Below are 24,062 nucleotides of genomic sequence, written 5' to 3' on the forward strand. Positions count from 1 at the left end.
TCAGCCATCTCCAGGAAAGCAGGGCTCCATCACACGTAATGGTCACTTGGGAAGACAAACGCCATCACTCCGAATGTCCCCCCTTCCTTCTTCTTCCCCAGCTTTATATACCGAGCATGATGTCATATGGTATGGAATAGCCCTTTGGTCAGTTTGGATCAACTGTCCTGGCTGTGCCCCTCCCAGCTTCTTCTGCACCTGGCAGAGCATGGGAAGCTGAAAAGTCCTTGAGTAGTGCAGCAACAACTAAAACATCTCTGTATTATCAATGCTGTTTTCAGCACAAATCCAAAACATAGCCCCATAACCAGCCACTATAAAGAAAATTAACTCCATCTCAGCTGAAACCAGGACACCAAGACAGGTCCCATGGGTAAGGGAATGAAATCTGAAGCATACTGCAGTTGTTTAACTACAGCAAGACCAAGAGTTTATGGTAAAAAAAGGGTTACTCCTGCAAAACCAACCTCCTCCCCTCTTTTAGGTTATTATCAGTAGGCTGTAGCCCAACAGCTTACCCCATAAACTGTTACACCCTACCTGGATCCCAAGAGGGTAATCCTTCTCAATGTGATGCCTTGAACATTACCAGGGAATCTCATACCATTATCACTCTTTACGCTTTAGTCTTTTCTCTGCAATACTATTAGTGATGCTGGCAACAGATTGCTCCACACTGCTTTTTACAAAGCTCATGTTTTCAACTACGTAAAAATTTGCAAGCTTCAACCACAACAGATGACTTTGTCTACTTTGTGTCTGCATTTACTATGGATTTTTTCCCCATGAGAAAACCCTGAATGTCATAACTATAAGCCTCAGTTTTCAGAAGATTGCAGTTGTTGAGCTTAGACTGAACAGATTACATTCCAAGCCGAGGAGAGACTCAGCAAAATTTTCCCTGAAATTACTACCACTGTATTTTCAGCTAGTGTTCAGAACCTCAGACCACGGAGGGATGTTGATCAGATTTGCAGAAGCCTGTGGCCCAGTGGTTACCTCTCAGAGCAGATGCTAGGTTCTGAATGGGAAAGGAAGCAAGCTGCTAGGTTTATAAGATCCTATGTTTAACTTGAATCCTAAGAAAAACAGCAGCACAAACTGTAAGTAAAAACCTGCTAACAGATAACAAATACATCTGCAACATTATTTAAAAACTAATAATTTCAGATAAGTTTAATTTCCTCTAGGTCTTCTGGAGTCCTATGCTAATTACCATAGAGAAGTAGCAGATACTGTAGTATGTATGACTTGGTTCTTGACAGAATTTACAGGGCATTTTCATAAGATATACACAAAAATTACTGTAAGGAGAGCAGAAAGGAGTTTTGAAAACCATATTGACATAGCAGCTACCAATGCTATACTCAGAGAAAATATATCAAGTGCAGTTTTGCGATGCCTCTGCTGCAGCAGAACCATAAAGAAACAGAAGAGTATGCTTGCTATCATCAGAGAGGACAGAAGCCCAGAAGAAGATGCAAGCAGAAAGGAGGACAGGGTAAGAGTTCTGAGTACCAGCATACTGGGAAAAAAAAAAAAGTTCAGGTCTATTCTAGATATATTCCAGTGAACAGGTGTAAATCAGTACATGACAGACTAGACAACAATCAGCCTTGGCTTCCAAATGATGTAGACCAAGAGGAGAGTAACAACTGGCAGGAGGTCTAAAAAACAGCCCACAATGAAAGATTAATGAAATTGGTGATTTTAATCTGGAAAAGACTTAGGAGAAACGTAAACTTTCACATACACTACAGGTAGCTTCAAAGAGGAGAATAAACTGTTCTCTACTGTCCACATTTACTGAGTATGGAAGCCTTCATATATGGAAAAAAGATTTAGATCACGTAGTGAGACAGAAACTCCAAAGATAATTCAGAATGGGAGTAAGTTTCCCAATAGAGGTGATACCATCTCAGACTAAAGATACATTTAACTGAGGTGCCCAAACTGCAGTCTACAGACCAGAGTCTGCAAGAAAAATCCATCTGCCCAGACTGCTCCCTAGCATCATTTTTTTCCCCAGAGCCTCCAAAGATATAGCCAGAGCACATGTAGTTATTCTGAAAATATGTTCTTTGCTGCTTTGAGGGTACCACAACACCTCCCTCCTTAATAACCAGGCCTGCATCTGCCATGTAGCCAAAGCACATAGAAGTGACCCACTCCATCATTCATTATAGAGCAGTTGCACCTCCGAGTATCTAAAAGGAGTCACCTAAGTGGACTGTCCCATTATATAAGACAGGTGAACATTACCTATCTTTTAGTTATATGGTAAAGGAGAGATCAAGATAGACCAATTCAAAGCATCTTCAGAAAAAGCCACATGATCTAACCACACAAAACACTAGAAAAATGAGCAAACTGTCAAGGTTCTTCCTAGTTCTATCATAAAACCTGATGAATAAATATTGATGGATCTTAGTTTGGTTGAAGTTAGCGACTCTGATTAAGCACAATATGAGCAGTATGTAGATTCCTGGAGTTACAGTGTTCCTCTCTGGTAAGCACACACTGTTGTAATCACCGTTTCAGTTTCCTTCACATGCATGCTCTACCAGCAGGACAAGAACTACCAAGAGTTACGCTGATTTTAGGTAGCACATGTGGCTAAGAATCTAGCTGTTCCAAATCTATGCGTATTTCAAATATCATGACACATTATGTTTGGCTTATTATTTCAATTTTTAAATAACCTGAGAAATTACACTGTAAAATAGTTAAAAAAATAACCTTCAGAGTTAAAAAAAAAGTACAAGAGTTAAGAATGACTAGAAGTTCTGGTTGCTTATATACGAGAGAAAGGAGTGACTTATGGTTGTAAAACCATTAAAAAGTCTTAGTTATATACTTACTCCTCTCGCCCCTCCCACCTTTTTTCTCAGACTACCTCTGACTTAGGATAGATGGACTGGGGAGTAAATGAACAGCTAGTAGGTTTCTTCATTATTCAGTGTGTAGTGATGTTTTTTGCTCATTAATCAAAACTTGTTCTGAATACCAAATTCACAAGTTATTCGTGGTTTAAGCACAGTGTCATAAAATATAGCATTTGAGAGCTTCAAACTTGAACATGCTTATTTTAAAGAAATTAGCAAAAGTTGGAAATTACAGGGGAAACAGATGGGAACTTTCTTCCTCCACTGGAGAGCTGAAGCACAATAACTGGTGTACTAAGTCTTCTGATGTAGATCATTTAATCTAAGATTATCTAGGGCCCTTTGTCTTCAGTGGCCATATAATGTTCTCTGTGCTTTGAAGGATTAAGGTATATGCTGAATAATTTAATGTTTTGACAGATCAGGCCCACAGAAGTTAAGTCAATAAGAAAACAAGTCAGGACATAGCTAATGAACATCCCTGACAACTCTGAACAACTCAACCAGCACCAAAGGACAGAAACTCTTTGAAAAATAAAAAGCAGTCAGTTCTTGCAGAAAACACTGAGCTGAGACCATGAAAACATCTTCTCTTCAAGCAGTTCCCTACCTCATTCATTAGAGACTTTCCAACCTCTGCAACAGAGAAAGACAATCTAAAACAAAAAAAAAGCACCCTTCAAACTGCAATCTCATTCTTTCTGCAAACCAGAATCCAGCCTCTATTGTAGGGGAGGAAAAGTAGTGCATAATTGTCTGCATGATTCCACATTCTTTTTACATAATTCTGCATAAAGTGTACACATACAGGTATTAATTAATGACCGAGAGCTGGTAGGCTAGTGTGACTGAGCACACATACATAAAGAATGTATTCATTTTTTTTTTCAACAGCTAAACAGAACTGTGGATTTTTTGTCTCAAATCTACAGGATATGCCCCAATTTAATTTCGGGGGGGTGGGGGTGGGGGGGTGGGGGGGTGGATATTAAAAACTGACTATTTTGTAATAGCCTGATTTATAGCAGCATAGCACCTGAGCTTAAAAGAAAAAACAAAACAAAACAAAATAGTATGCATTACCCATACACTGATTGCTTTCATCTGGCAACCATTAACATGGAAAGGCAATGTTGCTTTACCTGCTGCATCTTTTTTGCTCATTTTGGATTGCTACTCCATTATACTATTAAGCACAACAGTACGAACTCCTCAATGTAAAAAAATAAAAGTAAGAAAAGATTGGAGGGAACAAAAGGAAAAATATTTTAAACAGTGTTTGTTCCTAGCTGTTAATTTTTGCTCTCAATCGTTTGCCTCTCCATCCCAAAGTTATACTTGGAAAATTTCTGTGGAATTTTCTTTAGCCATGGATGCTGTCAGCAAAATCATAGCTGTTACCAGACTTGGAGGAAAAAGGAGAGGGTGGGCTATAACAGAAATGAAGAGATTACTCCCACAACATTACAGTTGGATTTAGGGTCCAATCAGATAAAAGTGAAGGGGTAGTTTAGGCACCTGAAGATAAAAATAAATTGATTAGTATTTTAAAGCATTTAACTTTTAAATGCTCTTTGTCCTACAACCAGAGTGTTTTTAGAACATCCATTTTCTACTTAGAGTTCCTTTAAGATTTGCCTAAGTAGCCTACCAATGCACTACGTATAACTTACATCTCAAATTTCCCAATTTCCTGTGCGTATTCTAGAACTTTTCCATTCTACACATTAAAATAAGGTCAATTCATTAAAGTTACAGATAAAACTGTTAGCTGCACAATTAAATTATGTTCTGCCGACCTCCTCAAGAAGAGGAGGCAGGTCTACAAATTCCTACTGTTTCCTGCGCCAAAAGATACCATTAAAACAAGTCATCATAGCACTGAAAGCCACAGGCAGTATTCTTATTCTCACCAAACAGTTCTGCAACAGAAGCAAGGATTCATCTTCCCAAAACACAAAGCAAGAAGCCCCAAGCATCCCCATCCATGTCTTTAAATCATTTCTCTGTAACAGAGCTCAGGTTTGATCTCACTAAATATAGAATGCCATAAGAATTTTTTTAGGTTGCATCAGGTCCTCTTTGTGTACACAGAGAAACGGTTTTTATTGGGTCTGCCTGGGAACAGGCGTGCAACGCTCTGGCATTGAGCTCTGAATTAAGCAGCAGACTACAAGAAAGAAAATGGTATTATTAAAGGCTGCTTGCTCCTTTAATGATGCTTTATATATTAGAGGTACCCCTTTGGCAAAACGAGCAAGTGAACAGTACTGAGAAATGTTTCAAATCTTTCCTAACTTCATTTTGACTCTTCCTTTTGACTTCTGCTTTATTAAGGAGCCATACATATAAGTAAATTTATAGTAACATTAAAAATAAAATAAGCTACTTACAAATCTACTTCAGACTGACAATTTACAGAGATGTTAGACAATGGTATGTTTCAATTCTAAGAGCAGAAAAAGTGGCAGTATTTGACCCCCTAATTTTAGTTTCTAACTTCATTTCAGCTTAGATTTTTTAAATTGGCTTTCAAAATCCACGACAAAATTCAGAGAACTGCCTAAAATAAGATGGATTATTATATAGGATAAATGCCATAGCACATAAGACACAATGCATGCATTTTATTCTTAAAAGCACAGTATTAAAAATCCACAGCTTTCAAGTTTCTGTATTTCAGTCACCTATATCGCATGACAGCCTTTGAAACAAAGATCAAATTAACATCCTTCTAGCTTTCAAACATTATTTTTGCCTTCTTTTCCACTACGGAAGTCTAACTAAATTATAAAATAATGCCTTACCAGATGTTGTCATTTGTCCATTACTTAATTACTGGTTCCAGAGCCATAGAAGGCAATTTTCCCAAATACACCCTAAAGATTTATTCCAGGATCCATCTAGAGCAAATGTAAAGAGTTGGGATGCTGAGATTGGTTGGTTTTAGCACTGGGGGGAGTGGGGAGGTAAGGAGGGGAGGTATCAACATATTCAAATATCAAAGTTAATTCTAATTCTTAAAAATTAACTGGATCTTTCAGTTTAAAGATTCATACAGTGCCATCTGCATTAACTTTCTCTGCATCACATTTAAAGATTTTCAGAATTCATAGCCTAAGATTTTTTCCATACAAGAAATATCTCCCTTTCGAAGTCTTAACATGTTGCTTGGCAATACCATCCCACCTCGAGGAAGGTAACCACCACCCCTTTTTGTCTGGTTGGAAGCCTGATTGCGTTGCACAGGTGTCCCATCCATCGGAAAACAAAGAAAGGCTCTGCAAGTACACTGACGTCACCCCAGCTACAGCAAGCACCAGAACAGAAACTCAAATATATACTTCATACTACAGTCCTACAGGAAGTCAGAACCATACCCTCCTCTTCAAGTATAAAATGAACGTGCAGAGATATGTGCCGGGAATACAAATTTAATATATCCTGTACTAAGTGCCATTCTGTTTGTTGCATAGCAACAGGAATCTACTGCAGAAAAACAATATGGAACTTTTTTTTTTTCCTTGCCAAGCTACAATTAACCCCAGTCTTCCTGAGAAACAGAACATCCACGGCACAAACATTACCCTCGTCACCAATCTAACCAGAGATGCTATGTCCAACACTTACTCTGTTTTACGTTAAAACGATGGTGTACATTTAAATGGTTGTAGGGTATGGTGCTGCTGGGCGAAAATTCGTTGCTACAGTGCATATGACCAGCAACATTTTAATCCTACAGTAATGTCCAAGAAAAAGTTCTTAGGTGCATAAAATCTCCATTCTTAAGCGTGGAATACTTTCATCATTTTATACCAGATTTTTGTCATACTATGTAAAAAAATTAAAGCACTCATTCTAGAAGAAAAGCCTACAACTTTATTTCTAAATAGTTTTGCTTTGTTTTGTTTTGTGTTGTGTGTGTTTGTTTGGGGGGCTGGTTTTGTTTTACAAAAAAATAAAAGTGAGCATCAACCCAAACTACTTCGAATTTAAGATCTGTTACAAATTTTGAAGCTAAACTATGTGTGGACATCTAAACTGTGTTCCTCTTCATGGGAGGGAAAGTTTCTTGTAAGACAGTATGAATTGCACAAAATCTCCCCCCCTTGCCCAAAGAATTGGAAAATTATGATCACTCAACTGGTTGGGAAATAGATACATTGATACATCATAAGTTATATGAAAATATGCAACCCCGAGCTGGGGAGATTCCTCTCTCAGTTTTTTGTTTCTTTGATTTTTTTAAACACCCTCCCCGTTCCCTGACAAGACCATGGTAAGCTCCCTGAGAGTTACAACCAAAATATCTAATGATCGGGCTTTGGGGTGAGTCTACTCCCTACACCCACCCCAACTGCAGACATACTTGAAGACAGGGAGCTCAGTTCTATTCAGAAGGAAAAAAATGCAAGATTTCAAATATATAGATGTTGAATACTGAGACTGCCACTGTATAAATCACCAAATCTGAAAAGCATTCCTAAGAGTCACACTAACAGCTCAGTCTTCACCCTAACATCACTTCCAAAATATGTGCAATTTACTTAGAAGAACAAGTTAAGGAAAAAAAGTTATGAAGGCCTTACTATACAAGGCCTAGATAACATAAAGCATACCATTAACGAACAAACTTACAAACAAACACTTCCCGATTTAAAACAGCTAAGGATTTCTCATGCCATACAGTCACTTCTCTCCCTCTTTATTCACAACTAGTAAGCCACAGAACGGACCAGATAGAAATCAGATACCTGATTGTAGGTGAAGATTGTGCATCAAATATTGGGAATCCTAAAAAAGTGAATGCCTTCATACACAGGCAGCACACAGAGGTTAACAGTACGTATCAGGAACAGTGTTTTCTTTTTATTGTTGGGGCAGGGAGGAGTGCAAGAGGAGCGGTTGCTTGTTTTTCATCCATCTGCCCTAAGAAAAGGATGCACATGAATTGAAGGCAAGATATTCAGAGTATTCAGAACTGGCTTAACGGTACACTCTTCTATCCTGTGATGATTAAACTAGGGGCTTCAACAGGGCAAAAATAAAATCCTACTATTAAGTATTATTAAGCATTAGTCATGTCTAAAGATGCAACCCTTGCAATGCAATCCACTTTTATCTGCATCTTACAGATTTACTATACACAAGTCACACAGTGATCAAGCCCACATCCCCACAAAAATGACACAGATGGGCTCCTCAAACAAGGCACTCCAAGCATATTTTTTTTCCCAATGATTCCCAGTAGTCAGATGCTTCAAAGGAAAATACACCTTCACACTTTATGCGGCAACAGTAACATTTGAAAAGTATTTTCACAGTTTTACTATTTGACATTTTTCTCTGCAATGCAATCTCCACTTTCTTTGTGCAGACATCATGTTTGCAGAGTAATGCAAAAAAAATGGCAATTTAACTAGTATCCTACAGCTGCTTACCTGTTTTCAAGCACCTAATTCCTTATTCTTTGAAATAAGAATTATACCAAATACTGCTACTATGTCAGACATCAAAACTATGAGCTACCTATAAAATATAAAACACACAACATTTACCTGTATCTGCAACGTGCCTGCAACAATTCACACAGTACAAAATCTCCACATGGTGTCTCCAAAGAATTGAATAACTTTCTCATGAACTCAGCATTTGAATATCTGAAAGCTTGCCCATGTCCTGTTCCCCACCACTGCAGCAGTTGATCTAATAAAAGATATTGCCTCTCCTTATAAAACCTTTGTCTTGTTTATATCCTTACAGCAACACAGCTACAGCAACAGTATTCATAACCTGCAAGACAACCTTTGTGTTTATCTTGCTGCCATCCATTCGTGGATTTTGCTACTGTTGGAAACAGTGGCAATTACAGGAACATAGAACTGTTCTATCAGTGAATAAGAAATGTACAGCAAGTAAAAAATACACAGGAATACCCTTTCGTTTTAAAGTTGCCTTTATAGTATGCCAAACCAAGAAACCCGAGATGCACTATTCTTCAAAACTTTATGAAAAGACTACTCTAAGATATTGGCAAAATAAAAAATTAAGTCCCTGAACCCAGCAGTCCAGATTTCTTCACCTCACAACTTAGTTGGAAGGTCAGATACAAAGTTCAGCAGTAATAATTTTGAGAATAATTCATATATGATGCAGTTAACTGAGCTGATCACTAAACTAAAGGCTACTAGACTCATCACACCATACTGTGGAAACCAGAACAATGGTACTACCACAATCCTTGAGATTACAGCACAGATTTTTAGGGTGCAAAATTTGTCTAATTTACTTCTTTGATGTATTTGATGCTTTCGTCTTCTCCCTCAATCTCAAGTCAAAATTTTCATCTGAAACCCACTACTGCATTTCCAGACAGTAGCTAAAAACCCAACAAGACCACTGAAATGCTACAAAACCTCATTCTCAATTACTCTCCAAAACACATAATGCTAAAGAAGCAGCTGAAGTACTGGATTCAATTTCTGCTTAAGTTTATTAGCAACAACTTACTACTCAAGTGCTCTAGCCATTCATCTGCTCTTCCTTCTACTCTTGATTAGACAGGGATTCCCTGCTGGCTTTCTAAGATTAACCTATCTCCTCAGCCTTCTCTTGGTCAGAAGAACATTGAACTGGATAGGTCTTCCATGTCTTCACTCACCCCTCAAACAGCAGGCTCTAACCAAGAGAAAAGTAGCGACTACGATATACAGTGACTACTGTCTCCATACTCCATTTCAGACCAGATGGTTCCTATCTGACTAGGAAGGCACTCCTGTGTTCAAAACATGTTTATTTCATATACATACGCACACTGAATGGAGATACAAAGTATCAGCTACTTCCTGCACCATCCTCCTGCTCTACTCGCACCAAAGTGATTCAACTAAATACATCAGTGTATAACAATAAATTAAAATATAATAGTAGCTTCTTGAGTTCTGACTACATTCAGAGACTCCTATCAAAGCAGGAGTATTCTGCACTAGGAAAAAAGTACTTCTAAACCTAATTTAAAAAAAAAAAAAAAATCACTATTTTTGCTAGAGTAGTACATAACTACAACCAAACTATGCCTGCTCTTAAGGAATATGTTCCATGATTAGACTTATACATACAAATGCTGAGCTGCAGCACTAATCATTTTCATAACAGTGCTGCCATTCACTACTTTGATTTATTATCTCTGCCATAATTAGGTTCATTTGGATTAGGTTTCACTGTTTTGTCAGTCTGGCCACACCACCTATTTAAGACAACAGATAACAGCATTTATTTTGAAGTTGTAAAGTCCATTTAACTTAATCCACAGTAGCCAATTGCAGTTTTCTAAAAATGGGCTTTGTAAATGCGTTCAAGCACACGGTACAAGTTTTCTAGTAAAGCTTCACTGTGTTCAATTTTAAGTACAAATCCAACAAGTTCAAAAAAAAAATCTGCTACATGAAATTAGACTGAGTACTTTTATAGAAGAGTCAGCATTGTTTAGTGGACTAAGGTCCGCCAAAAGGATCATATACTTTCCTCAAATATCAACAAGAGTTCAACACAGGAGACGAAATAAAAGATACACACATCACTATGCTCTGTTTATAAAAGACTCCAAGTTTTTAAAAGAAAGCAAAGAAGGGGAAAGAGATTTTTATAGAACAGGAAAATATACAGAGAAAACAAGTTTTCAAAACAAGTAGCAGTGTATATTGTTCATTGTAACACATTATTGACATGAGCATCAACAGTAGCTAGAAAAGAAAAATTCTTGCTAGCCTAGAGTTGGAAGCTTCGTACCTGAAAAACACTTATATTTAACAAAAGCTATTTCAAGAGCTAGCAATTTTAAGCAGCAACACTACCAGGTTCAAGGCCCAGATTTACTCAGTGCATATGCTTAAGTCAGATTTCCAAAGCCAACCAGAAAGCTGAATGGAGCCTAAAAATACCAACCGCCTCTTTCCACCAAAGCCAGTAAAAATACCACTAATACAGCAGTACTGAAAGTTTTGTTGGAAATACATGAACTACAACAGAATCCTAATCATCTTCCCATTTAGTATTTGCATTTTCAATCCCATACAATAAGAAAAAAATGCAACTTCAATGGAAGTCTCCACAAAATACACAATTCTAGCAGATATGACCACATATGAAAATATATGCTGGTCTATATAACTGAAATATAAAAGCGTTTACCAGTAGCCAGACGAGACCACAATAAAACATTCCCTTAACTACATGCCCTTCAAAGTATTTCAGTTAAAAAACTGGTATCACTGTACGGTAACCTGCAATGAAGCGACAGCAGTCAGTGGCTTAAAAAAATTTTAAGTATTAAACTGTATTTTAGGAAGTTGCTTTAAGGAGAATGACACATACATCGAAATTGATTTCCTCTACAAAGAAAATTAAAATATTTCTCTAGTTGCTATAAAACTGCAACTAAGGCATAATAGAGGCTTTGGCTATACCAATGATTACTCTTGTCCTTTTACTATTCTGCTAAATTCCAAGTTTTAAAACTTTTTATTTTTTTAAACTAGGTGGCTAGTACACTCAGAACACGCAACAACCTCACCTCACCTTTATGGAATTTGCAATAAGTATAGATTACTTTGTAACCTGATTCAGGAAACTGAAAAGAAGTTTCAAATTTGTGAAGAAAAACAAAAGAATGAGAGAACATTTGAAACAAAATCCTTCCAATCTTGTTTGTGCTGCAAACTAGGAGTTTATAGTTATTTCTGGCAGCACACCAGTCCAGCAAAGTAGCATTTTTGTACCACCCTCTGAAGTGCAATCAGTTTCCACTTCTCTCCCCCATACTTTGCTGGGTGTCAGCACCTTTCTTTACTATAATTAAAAAAAAAAAAAAAGAAAGAAAAAAAAAAAGAAGAAAAAACTCACAACACCAACCTACACACTTAGCAGAGAAGCACACTAGTTTTGGACTAAACTGAAACAGTTTTTACTATTCTTCCTTCATATAAACTAGCTCTGCCTGGAGAATTTTCAATATGTGAAACTACGAGCAGATTTTTTTTTTTCTTGAATATTGATCGTGTTTTCTTTTAATGAGCACTGCCTAAAGATTACTCACGGTGAGCAAGAGAATCTTACTTCAACTCCTCACATGAACTTGTGCACTGATACCCAAAATATGCGCTTATTACTAGCAGCTCAACTGGAAAGACTAATCCAAAGCAGATTGACAATTCATCTCACATCACATCGAACAGTCCCATTTTCTCCACTGTCACGAGCATTTGGGCAGTAAACCCAGAAAAATGTCACATGACCTCTCAAGGAGCAGTTCCATAAGCTGCCCATAAGTGTCCACAGAACTATAACATCAGGAGCAGCACATGCGTAACACTTTCAAAAGGTGGTAAGCGTGATTTTTCACATTCTTTTTTGGAACTTTTTAAACTTTAGTCGTGGAACAGCTACAGTGAAGGAGACTTGTAATAAGTGATGGTAGGGGAGAGGCTTATCAATTATTACAACACTTAATTAGGAGTATCTGAAATACAACTCCACGTTTTCCTCTAAAACCTGTATTGGTACAGAGCATTTTAAAATGAGGCAAAGCTACTTCAGGCTCAGTTACTTAGGTATGTTTTTATTTCTTAAGTTAGAAAATTTGAAAGTAAAAATAGTACAGCCATTTCTAAAAAGGAAAAAAGATTCTGTATGTTATTCAACAAAAAAAAACTATATACAACCCTTGTTCTTTTCCAGGTTTGTGAGAACACATGGGAAGTTACAGCAGGGGAGGGACAGTAGGGACACAACACTGGCTTTTCATCTGGCAGGGTTAAATACTGACAGATACAAAAGTGGCTTTGCTCACGTATCAATCCCAAGAGAGATGCCAACAGCCCAAAAACACAAGGTAGTTTTATATGATTCACAAGGACTGGCAGGGAAAGGCAGGGGTGGGGTGGGGGAGTGAGGTAGGCACCACCAAAAAGTACTTAAATGTATTGAAAGCTGTTCGACACAGCTTGTGTGACTTCTGTCTCTGCTACATTTATTTTAGCTACTACTAAAAGTCAAATTTTTTGAATCAAACATAAAAAGCACATATCTTCTGCTTTCTCTCAGCACTACAGCACTCTCAAAACCTAAACATGTCTGGATGTTTAGAGAGCTGGCACATGTATTTCTACACTGCTGAGTGGAAGCAGGCATGAACTGTCAAGAGCAATTCTAGATGAAAGGTCAAAGTACAGAAGGGCATAATATCTGTTTCACAAAATACATTTGCTCTCTAGTAACGAAAGCAAGTGACTCGATCCAGTGGTTCAATAACCTACTTCTATAATAGTTCTGCATGAAATGCACTGGCATGGCAAGAAGCAGTTCTCATTACAAAGTATTTCCAACCACATGCCTAAGGCAGCGCTGCGATACGTCACTTAGGGCATAAGTGTGCTAGCAAAGCATCCGCTGAAACAGGTGCTGGAAGAATAATTCCTCTCCTTTTTATGGAAGTGTAGAAAAAAGGCTTTTACGCTATAGTGGTCTGAAGTAGGACACTAACTAACGCGGTCTTATTTTCCAACCTCCAACAACAAACAACATGAAGCCCTGACTCAGAGTCAAGAAAAACTTGTACATACCCTTCCAAGAGCATTCCTGAATTATACACACTCTCAGACTGTTTCTAATTTTTAGAGGCTGACAACATAATTGCTAAGATGGTCATAAATAGCTTTTTCTAAAAAAATTTGTATTCTGATTCCCGCACCCCCCATTCACAGAGTAATCTTTTAAAGACTTTTACTATCAAAATAATTCACTAAACTATCCAGAGACCTTGAGGGCAACACAGTTGTCAGATTCCCTATCAGGTGGGCAGAAACAACCCGTCCAAAAATTACTTGCAACCGTCACAAATAAAGTGCTAGCTAAAGACTGCACTTCTATCAGACAGATGACTCAGTCCATCTGTTAGTTTACTTAAGAACAAGGAAAGTAACCTGAATTCTTGCATTCACCTGAAAAAAAAAAAAAAAACTGCCTACACCACCATTTTTACTCTTGAGATATGAGCAATTTTAGGAACTGTACTGGTTGCAGTTGTGTGTATCCAGCCTAATTTAACTGCCTGCTTGCACTTCCAACATTTTGTCAAATATTTCTTGACTAAATTAAGCCTTCTACTTCAAATATGCTATTTGTGCAAGTATTAAAACTAAAGCAAAGGCACAATTCCAAAGTGTTACCCTACATATTGATGTACACAATAACTTAATGCCACCATTGAAATTAATGGCTTTGCTACTCTGGTATTTTACTACCTTAAATAACTGCAGTTATTGCAGTAGACTGAACCATACTACTGTCACTAATAATACAATGCTCTTGTATACCCACTTTTCTGGAAACCCTGGGAAACGTGTGTGGGTTCCTTCAAGAATTCCTAGTCCTAATGAAGGTACATGTTTTGTTACTTCTGCTGTGGGCTTTCACTCATGTATTAAAGACATAAAAAAAAGAAGTGAGTGTGGTATCAGATTTCTTAGCACAACATTTAAAATATAATGAAGGCTTCCTAACCCAGGCACAAAATACACTGACTTTTAAATAACAACAAAAATTACATTCTAAAGCAACATACTTGAGCAGAAAAGCTGCTGAATGCAAGTAAGTAGAAATTTTAATATGGTTTAGAGACCACAAATTTAGCTTTTTATCTTGAAAACACAAGTGAGGATATGACATGATTTTCTAAAAACTCAAAATCTGTAATAATTTAGCTGCTTGCCCTATCTAAATACAGAACGAACATTCACACATACGACACGCACAGTAGCCCATCATAAACACAAATTAATATACTGGGCTCTAGAAATACTAGAATTTAAAATTCTAAAAAAAATACTGTTTCTTTCCCAGTTCCTGCAACTTGGGTAATGAAACCAGACTAAGCAGTCTGCTTTCTGACTAGCACACTAATGAAAAACAATTCTTTCCCACACAAAGAAATGGATGTAGTAATCCCAAGAGAAGGCTGCACAGTTTGATTAAAAAAAAAAAAATCAGTATCTTGGAAAGCTCGTTTATTTTATTGGAGTTAGCATACAAAATGAGCTAGATACCAAAAAAATAAAAATTTAAGAGAATTCAGTTAACCTTCGCTGTAGAATCCAAGCTCTAGCAGGAGAGTTATGTTTATCAGCTTCCGTAATACAGATTTCAACATATGCTCCAATAAAAGTCTGTTCACACATGTTCTTCTTGTACAAATACGATGGGAAGTTACGCTATTACTCTAACTGGGGCACCAAATTGTGCTGTTACCTAGATCTTAACCACCTTTTCCCCCCACCACATTCCAGTCAGCTAATAAATGGAAACCTCACTGAAAATGCCTATTCCGGGATACCTATTATGAGATAAGTGCATTCAGGAAACTATATTAAGAGCAGTACTTAGTCAGCTAACCACAATACAATAAGAACAACAGGTGTCCATGGGAATCAACTGTTTACCTAAAGCAGGCGAGAGAGATACACAACAAGCCCGATTCAAGCTGGCTCCTGAAACAAGTAACTTCATAGTTAGGCTAGATCATTTAACCGGAATATTTAATATTCAAAGTTTATCAGCAACCTAAAACCCCCAAAGATGCTGCTCAAATAGCATATAATTTTAATTCGAATACAAAACAGACTTCTACAAGAATTAACTCTTGTGGTCAATTTGTACGGCTGATGTTTGTGTCTTACTGAATTGCTGATTATTTTGTAATATGAAGATGCTCTTTACAATGATGTTTTGTCTTATTTGACATAAGGAAAAAGAGTTTGCTCTTCGGTAACTGACCAGCTAACCACCCAGACGAGATGTGAGATCTTAACATGAAATCATCAGAATTAGTTCAGGCTCGCGATGGCTGACGAATAGGCTCTCGCACATGCATGTGCCAAAGGACAGAACAGAAACTGAGGGCTTTTTTCTTTTTTCACGCAGCTCATCTCAGAATGACTTCTAGTATTTACTTCTTTTTGTACTCTTTGGAGCACCAACTGCATACTTACCTGCAGAACAGCAATAGCAGAATGCAGTTTATGCATTCCAGGAGACCATCAACATCACGTCAAAAGTATGTTTTTAGTATTAACTCTTAAGATTTAACACCACCTGCAAACAGAGGAGCTATATATGAAATGCTGGTCACTTGTCCCATCCACCTTGTCAATCCTCCCCCATCAAGGCTTGCCTTGACCAGCACACATTAAAAGACACTGCCCAAACAAAATACGACAAAGATATTGTTTAAACACGTTTCAGAAATATACCATCAATCCTAGTCTAAACAAGTCCAAAGAGAGAGCGTGCAGTGAAAGCTTGCTATTGTACTGGAGTCGGACCAATTAAACAAAACTGAGTCAATTTAATAGTGCCTCTATAGAGAGAAAATACTTCTTCAACCACATCATTTTCTTAGCCTGTGTAGTTTAATTGGTACAGTTTCCTTCTTTTTTTGAAAGGCTTGGAACCAAGCGTTCTTGAAGTCAGATTTCTTTGAAAAACCCGATGACCACTCAGAGCAACCATCCAACTTGCAACGACATTTCCCTCTTACCAGCTTAATGCTCTGCACTCACGAACAGGTAAAAAGTTTCAGACCTATAATATATTCATTTGCCGATATTTACTAACTGCTTCAAGTCAACTATTCAAACATCTAAATAAGCAACCTAAGGGTAGGTTCAACCTAGACACTTTCCTGTTATGCTGGTTAAGAGAAATATTTGTGCTCTCTCCAAGCTGGCAGAAGTCCTAGCACACATACAGTTACATCAGTGAAAGAGCAGTCTTGCTGGTATAGCTTACTTCACTCAGCATCAACTGCACCATTAAAGTACTTTTTGCCAGTACGATTTATACAAATTTATATGGGGCTTCTCAAAACATTTATGTCAACTCTTGCTAGATTAACAGCAGTCATTGTGCTAAAGACCGTCAAGATTAAAAAAAAAAAAAAAAAAGAAAAAACCCACATGCCTCTGTTTAAAAGATCTGGATATGAACTGTAAGTTTTGTAGGTTGTAACTCTTTATTTGCAGGGCATCTGACTTCTACATGAGCAACACGAAGAAGTGAAAATAAATTATCACAAGCCAAACAAAGCTTAAAATAACGTAGGACATAAATACCTACAGTTAACAAAGAAAACTAGAGGGAAATACAGAACACAATTCTAAACAAAACAGCAGGGAGATTGTTCCCATGCTTCCTGCTGCAAAGCTACCCTTTCCATTGAAGGTGTGCACACACTGGGGGGGGAGGGGGACACCCTTAAAGTTCAAAAAATGTAATTAGGATTTTACTGTAATTTACAGAGAATTCTAATGGCTCATCAGTTTTTTGCAGCAGAGGAACTGCCCGATTTTCATCATACAAATCTTGCCAAGCTATACTCCAAAGGTCCTCACGACTTACGGTCATCTTTAAGACAAAGAAGGTTCAAATCCAACTACAAGCCAGACAGCATCTTCCAGGGGAAGAAAAAGAAGAGTAACTCGGTTCCCCAGTTGTTTAACTGGGGGACAGGCCTAACAGGGAGCACACGGTCCCCGAAGAGACAGACCAGCGCTCGGGCTACCGAGCCGCATTTCTCACCGGTCCTGCGCCAATCCAGAAAGAAGATTATGGAAACAGAGCAGGCACTAAAAAGAGCTGGGGGGGGGGGGGGACGGGCCAGGGAGGCAGAAAACCTCCTTCAAACGAATGAGCCGGCGGGGAGCGGGAGTCCCCGGCGGGAAGGCAGGCAGGCACCCACCTCCCTCCCTCCCTCCTCCCCCGGCCCCCAGCCGCGTCCACCTCTGTGTTTACATCCGAAACCTCCAAACGCGACACTTTCCCGGCTGCCGAGAGGGGGATCCCCCCCCCCCCCCCGACGCCTCTTTATTGATTACACAGGGAAAAGCCCAGCTGCTGCTGCAATGCAACACGCGCCGGTTAAGGCGGAGGGGAAGGGGGAAAAAAAAAAAAAACACACCGGGAAAGAAAGAAAGGCGAGAGGCGAGCGGGGCTCACGCCGTGCCGGCGCGCACCGCCGCGGCCAGCCCGGGGGAGGCGCCGGAGCGGGGCCGTCCCCCCCGCCCCGGGCCCCGCTGCCGCCCCCCGAGCGCAACTTCGCCGCCGCGGGGGACGCGGACGGCGGGGCCGCCCCTCCCCCACCCGCCACTAACAATGGGCCCCTCCCCCACCGCGGGGCTCCCCTCAGTCCGGCCCCCTCCCCCTCCGCCGGCCGAGCGCCCTCCCCCCCCCCCCTCCCCCGGCTGTGGACCGTTAGAGGCGGGGGGCACGGAGCCGGCCCCCCCGCTCCCCCGCCGGCCCGCCCGCTCCGGGGCCGGCCCCTCACCTCATGGTGCTGCCCGGGGTCGGGGAGCCGCTCCCGCTTCCTCGCTCGCTCCGCTCTCTCCCCCGCCCCGCTCCGCTCCTCGCCGCTCCGCAGGGGCCGGCGCGTCAACGGACAGCGAGACCCCCGGCCGCCAGCGCCTCCCCGCCCGTCTGCGCCGCTCCCTCCGCCGCCGGGCCGGGCCAGACCACCGCGGGGAGCCGGGGGGTGGGAGGGGACGAGAGAGGTGGGGGAAAGGGGCGGGGAGGAGCGAACCAACGCGCGGGAAGGGGGAGGAGGAGGAGAATGGGCGGGCGGGGGGAGCGTGGGGGAGGCCGGAGACACCGGCGGGGCTGAGGGAGCGGCGGGGGGCGCGGCGGCGGCGACGGCGGGGCGGGGGGGGAGTGCGGGAGGAAGGGGCGGGTCGCGGAGGCCGCGCCCACCGCCGCGCTGCCGCCCGTGCGGGTGAATGGGGCTCGGCGGGCCCGCGCGGGGGCGGGCCGGGCCAGGGCAGGGCGGGTCGGGCCGTCCTATCCTTTCCTCAGGTGAGGCAGCGGCTCCCCGGCAGACGCTCCTCAGCCCCGCCTCAGGAGAAGCGGTGGCCCGCGGCAGCTGCTTCCCCAGCGGTCCCGTGCCATTGTCCTGCGGGGCCGCGGACAGGCGGGGCAGGGCTCCGCGGCGAGACCCTGCTGCCGGCCCGCCCCGCCCCTCGGGCCGGGGGAAGCGGAACCGGGCCCGCCTCGGGTGGGCCCTGGCGGGAGTGCCGGGGCCGTGACCCGGCGCCCGGGAGACGCCCCGGGGCGGGCTGGGCTCCCGGGGAGCCGCGTCCCGGCCGGCGGAACTCGGCGTCTGTCGGCGCTTCGGGCTGGCCAAGGCCGGTTCCGAGCACCAGCAGACCTCTTAGACCTCTTCCCCCGCCTCACCCCGGCCCTCTGCTCCCTGCACCGGGCTCGGTCTGCCCAAGTAACCGGCGCTCGGTACGGTGGTAACGTTGGACTCTGCGTGTGTAGGACAGAAAACACGCAGCCCGTGCAGCCCACTGCGGGAGCTCGGCAGGTAATCGCTGGGGGTGCCTGCCATCCCCTCTCTGCGCCCTGGCAAGCGCGGGGCCTAAGGGACGTTACTTCACATCTTCCGCTAGCCCCGCATCTGTGCTAAATACAGATTCACGTTTTGCTTTTAGTACTCCCAGCGGATCCAACGCATGGAATGCATAACTTCAACCCAGCTCATGTTCAGCTCATTTCTGTCAAGCACCCAACACCCATTCTCTTTTGTCTCCGTTAATAGAAGTGATGAGCAAGTGTCTTTGCAATTTCCCATGACGTTAAGGCATCTTAGTGCTTTTGCATCTCTGATTTCATTTTTCCCTAAAAAATACCAGTGTTTTCTAGGGTTTAGTTATTAAAAATGTATTGTACGTGAGAAATAAATGTATATATATCTTCTAGACTTCTAGATATAAAAAGGTAAAGAATTTTAGAAATGTATGTATAGATGTTCTTTATGTATTTCTGATCCAGGATTCACACATTTAAGTTTTTTTACCATGAGTCTCAGTTATTTGACACTATGTGTACAACCTCTTTCTTGATCAGTACGGTACCTGAGACAGGGTCATCCACTGTCAATCAATGGTGTCAGTAATGCGGTAAGAGAGGAGCTAGTCAATGAAAAAAAAATGGTCAATTGTTAGAAAATACTAATGCAGGAAAAAGGACAGGCTCTGAAACTGAAGCTAATGAATAACAGTTTAGTAAGACAATTAACATGTTTTTACTGGCATAGGGATGATGTCAATGAAAATGTTGCAGTAGAGGTGAATCACAAAATGCAGATGAGTAATCAGAAGAAAAGCAGCATCATACTCTTAAAAAGTAAGTGGGTACCTTTGACAACAATGTAAACGCAGTCTGGAAAAGGGGACACAACTGAATCTGGTAAAGAAATTTATCTTAATTGCTTCCAGCAAATACTCAGGACTCTAATGACTGACAATGGACCTCAGTTCTTAAGGAATCATGAATTTCCTAAGATCTGGGCTTCCTATCACCAGAACGTCCTCCAAATAAAAGGTTTGAAAAGAAAGCCATTCTGACAGTGCAAAATATCTTGAAGGCAGCCAAATATAAATGTTAAAGTCTACATCTAACTGATATATCTGTGTATCTATATAGATATATCTAAGATATATATATATAAGGGGCTCCAGGAGATAGATCAGTAGAAGGAATGTCAGAGACAGTCAGAAGAAGGTTTCTAAGATCCCAGTTGTTCTATACCAGAAAAAATCAGGATCATAATGTGGCTGTTCTGATACAACTGTTTGGTCATATTAGTCAAATGTAAAAGAAGTTTGACTGTGACAGGTATATACAAACCACTGAAAGTATGCCTGGGCTACAAGTCTGCCTGAGAGGGAGTGAAAATAGCCAGAAGCTGTTACTCCCGCAAAATAACTGTTATCGTTATTTGTGTCATGTTACTTGGTGTTCTTAGCCAAATCAGATATGGCCATAGCTGGATTTCTCAAGACATGCTCTGTGGTACAATAGAATTTGTAAAAATGCCAGAAGAATCATTTTGCATGCTGGCATCGCAGATGTCACCAAGTGCAAAGTCATGCTGGACGCTAGCTTAGTCAAAAATCCCATTGAATTAATCTGTAACAAAATACTAAACCTGCGATAACTCATATTAGCAGTTACATGAGAAGGAGGGGAGCCAAAATGATATAGGGCAGAAATCAATTATAAATGTTGAGTGCCTTTTTCTTTCCAGGTCAATTTAGCGATGTTACTGTCAAGAAATTAAAGTAGTCTAGCAGAAGAATGAGTTAGTGTTATGTACATATTTATGATACTGAATTATGCATTGAGAGATCTGTAATCTCTTGTAGCGGGCCCGTGTGTTCTCAAGCTGTAATCGTTCGATGCGTCCAAATCACTTTGTGCGATTCTGCCGTTATCTTTCTCGCTGACGGGATCCTCCAGGGGCACAGCATGGGTGTTAATGCCCTCCCCATCACCTCCCACCGCTCTCCCTTCTTCTGGCAACGACAAAAACAACGTGGCAGAAAGCCTTCGTAGCTGGTGGTGTCACGCTAATAACCTGGGGCCGCTGACAACTTACAAGGCACGTTAATGGCTCTTCTAATCTGTGTCTGAGGACCGTGTTCGTGTCCTCCTTCCCCCAGATCTAAGCAGCTCAGAATACCCCAAAGCCACTTTGCACCCCTCCCTCTTGCATTTTCTGCTGCTCAGCTGCAACCGAGGACTGGAATTCAGGTGTTTCCAAAGGCTAAGCCAGCTCAGGTTGAGCGGTACAGTGTGCCTCCTCTCCAAAACACCCAACTAATGAAGGCTTTTTGAATGCTAGAGAAATGGCTCACCAAGGCATAAACCAGAAGAGAATGTGTTTCTGGTTAATATCAGCCAGATGCAAGAGGCTTGGCAGGCTACTCCTGAGCAAACCCAGCCCAGTCCATCGCATCTCATCAGCATGGATCACCGTTAATACAGGGTCATGAGGAGGATGCATGACTAATGTTCTGGAGACTTTAGGGGAATCCAAAAGCTTCAAAAAGTGGAATAATCCTTCCTCTCACAGTGAGGTTTCCCCCATCTTCTCTGAAACTATCTCCCGCTTTGCAGTCTTTGTTTCTTTGGAAAATCTGTTTGTATTTAAGAGGAAAAAGTAGCTGAGATCTTCATATATCTTACTACAGTCAGTGTCCTAGGACAGCAGCGCTTATGCAAGATCACTTAGGCCTTCTTTGATGATCTGTAAATAGCATAATGCAGGATACACAGTCAGAGAGGTTTCTGGAGTGGGGGGAAGTGGGTTTTTCTGGTGGTTTTGGTTTTTTGAAGGTTATTGTTCTTTTTCCTTAATGTGTCTAGAGTTTGGTTTTCGAATATGTAGGAAAAGATTTTTTATTTCACTTGTTTGGTTTATTTTCCATAGAACTAGTATAGGAAGAAAATGCAATTTGCTATATAATAGAAGTGAGAGAATTGCAACAACAAAGCATGAGCTTTCTCTCTGGTGATAGTGAAGGGCGTTCCAAAAATGGTGGACTAAAAGAAAATGGCTCTGACAGTATGCTCCTATTAGCATCTAAGACTATAAAAACAGAAGTGAATTAAGTAATTTAATATATTATTCTCGTCACTGATTATGTTAATCTAATTTATAAATATATCTTTTGCTCTGGACCAGACACTGGGCAGAGCTGACGCCTGAACCAATTCCGTGAGGTCATGATTAGTTGAACAAGACGAGGATCAGACTACTATATAGATAGTTAAAATATACCGGCTAGTACAATTCTTCCTGTCCTCTTCTTCCTTTCCCTCACCCCCAAGTCATTTTCAATTTCGGGTTGCCATGAGCCAGCCGACTGCTGAAGTGTTGCATAGCAGACCATTAAAGGAAATGCTTTCAACCAAAAACTCTTTAGCTTTATTTTATTTATGAAATTATGCAGTATTTCTCAACTGTCTTCTGGGGGAGGGGGAGTAAACTATGTCAAAAATTGTTTAAGAATGCTAAAATAAACAATTATTGGCATGACTCAGCAGATAACAACAACAATAGCCAGCAAGGTCTTTTCTTAATGGAATAATATTTTTATTTTGTTGTAAAAAAGGCAAAACAACATCACCAGAAAAGGAAGCAAATCTTTTGCTATCAAACACAGTCCTTTGACTCCTGAATGTGAAGCTCAGTCTTCCTACCAGCATACCCTGCTGCTTGTTATACAAGTAAACAATTCATAGATCTTCCATCAAGCACCTCTGAAGAGGAATGAAAACAACAGCTGAAGCTTTCCACTGTGCCTCTTTCCACCCAGGTTCCTAATAGTGCCCCTCGTACTGTCAAATAGCATCAGCAAATCTAACCACAAGCCTCTGTAGACGTGAGTCTGGAGTATGGTATGTGTCTTTCACTCTGTTCCCAGTAGACTCAAATATTTAAGTGAAAATTCCTTGAATAAAAGGGATTGTTTTTTCCCCCTAGATTTATCATGAAAAGAATTTGTATTGTGCTGCAGGCTATTCAGTGAGGGTTGAAGTCTCTTTTTGTGGAAGTACTGTCTATCAAGTGTAAATCGATGCATTGTGTACTACGTGTAAAAATGCTTTTCTGACACTCAGATAAATTATGATTGTTGTTTTGACCCTTGTCTTTCATTCACCTCCACTCAGTTGCTGACTTTTGTGGTTTCCGAGATGACATGGTGATTTAGGACCACTGCGATAGACCAATCTCATCTCTTACTTTCCATCTAATTTTATACTCTTATCCCCTAATGGTCTTATTTGCCACCAGTCTGCATTCTTCTTATGCATTACCAATAAAATTTATTCATTATGTTCTTTGCTCTCCCTTGCTAATGTCTTAGAACAAATTGTACTCCGCTGCTTTATCTTATGCTGGAGGAAAGTCCAGGCACAAAGCTGGCCCAGGATTTGGTTAAGATTGTTTTGAGCCATCTTTTCTTACACCTCCAGATGAGTTATGTTTTAAGTTCCTCAACCACAGCCAAGGATTTGGGCCATTATTAATTAGTTATTATTAATAATTGTTAAGTGCCTACAGTGCACTTGTAGCATAAAAAAAGGGCAGGCTTTTTGCCTAAAGAGCTATTGTTGCCTTTAGAGTTACTGTCGCATACAAATAGGAGTCTGAGGAGTGGCTGGGGGGTAAACCCTCCCATTGAGTCACGAGGTTCAGACAGGACCCCCTTGCTTTCTAAACACCTTCTCAGAGAGGAGTCTCGGTGCAGCTAGGTCCAGTCTTAGTCTCAGACTTGGTCAACG

The 24,062-nt window shown here is 41.0% G+C and overlaps 1 protein-coding gene and 1 long non-coding RNA gene across 6 annotated transcripts in view; one reads left to right on the top strand and one right to left on the bottom strand.

Moving 5' to 3' along the window:
* ENAH (ENAH actin regulator) overlaps positions 1 to 18,567 on the bottom strand; it is a 107,303-nt gene extending 88,736 nt beyond the window's left edge. Inside the window, exon 1 of one of the 5 annotated variants that reach the window (XM_075496512.1) lies at positions 18,262 to 18,567. In XM_075496512.1, coding sequence (XP_075352627.1) covers positions 18,262 to 18,266 — 5 coding nt within the window. In that variant the 5' untranslated portion in view covers positions 18,267 to 18,567. Of the gene's footprint in view, positions 1 to 17,895; positions 18,002 to 18,261 lie in introns of those variants that run through there. The other 4 variants (XM_075496508.1, XM_075496510.1, XM_075496511.1 and 1 more) reach the window with 4 other exon arrangements.
* Positions 18,568 to 18,625: 58 nt separating this feature from the next.
* On the top strand, positions 18,626 to 23,592 carry LOC142407251 (uncharacterized). The gene is made up of 3 exons (XR_012774858.1): positions 18,626 to 19,293; positions 20,026 to 20,114; positions 21,137 to 23,592. It is a non-coding gene; the product is annotated as an uncharacterized LOC142407251 (long non-coding RNA).
* The last annotated feature ends 470 nt before the right edge of the window (positions 23,593 to 24,062 follow it).

This window comes from Mycteria americana, chromosome 3 (assembly GCF_035582795.1).
Source record: "Mycteria americana isolate JAX WOST 10 ecotype Jacksonville Zoo and Gardens chromosome 3, USCA_MyAme_1.0, whole genome shotgun sequence".
NCBI lineage: Eukaryota > Metazoa > Chordata > Aves > Ciconiiformes > Ciconiidae > Mycteria > Mycteria americana.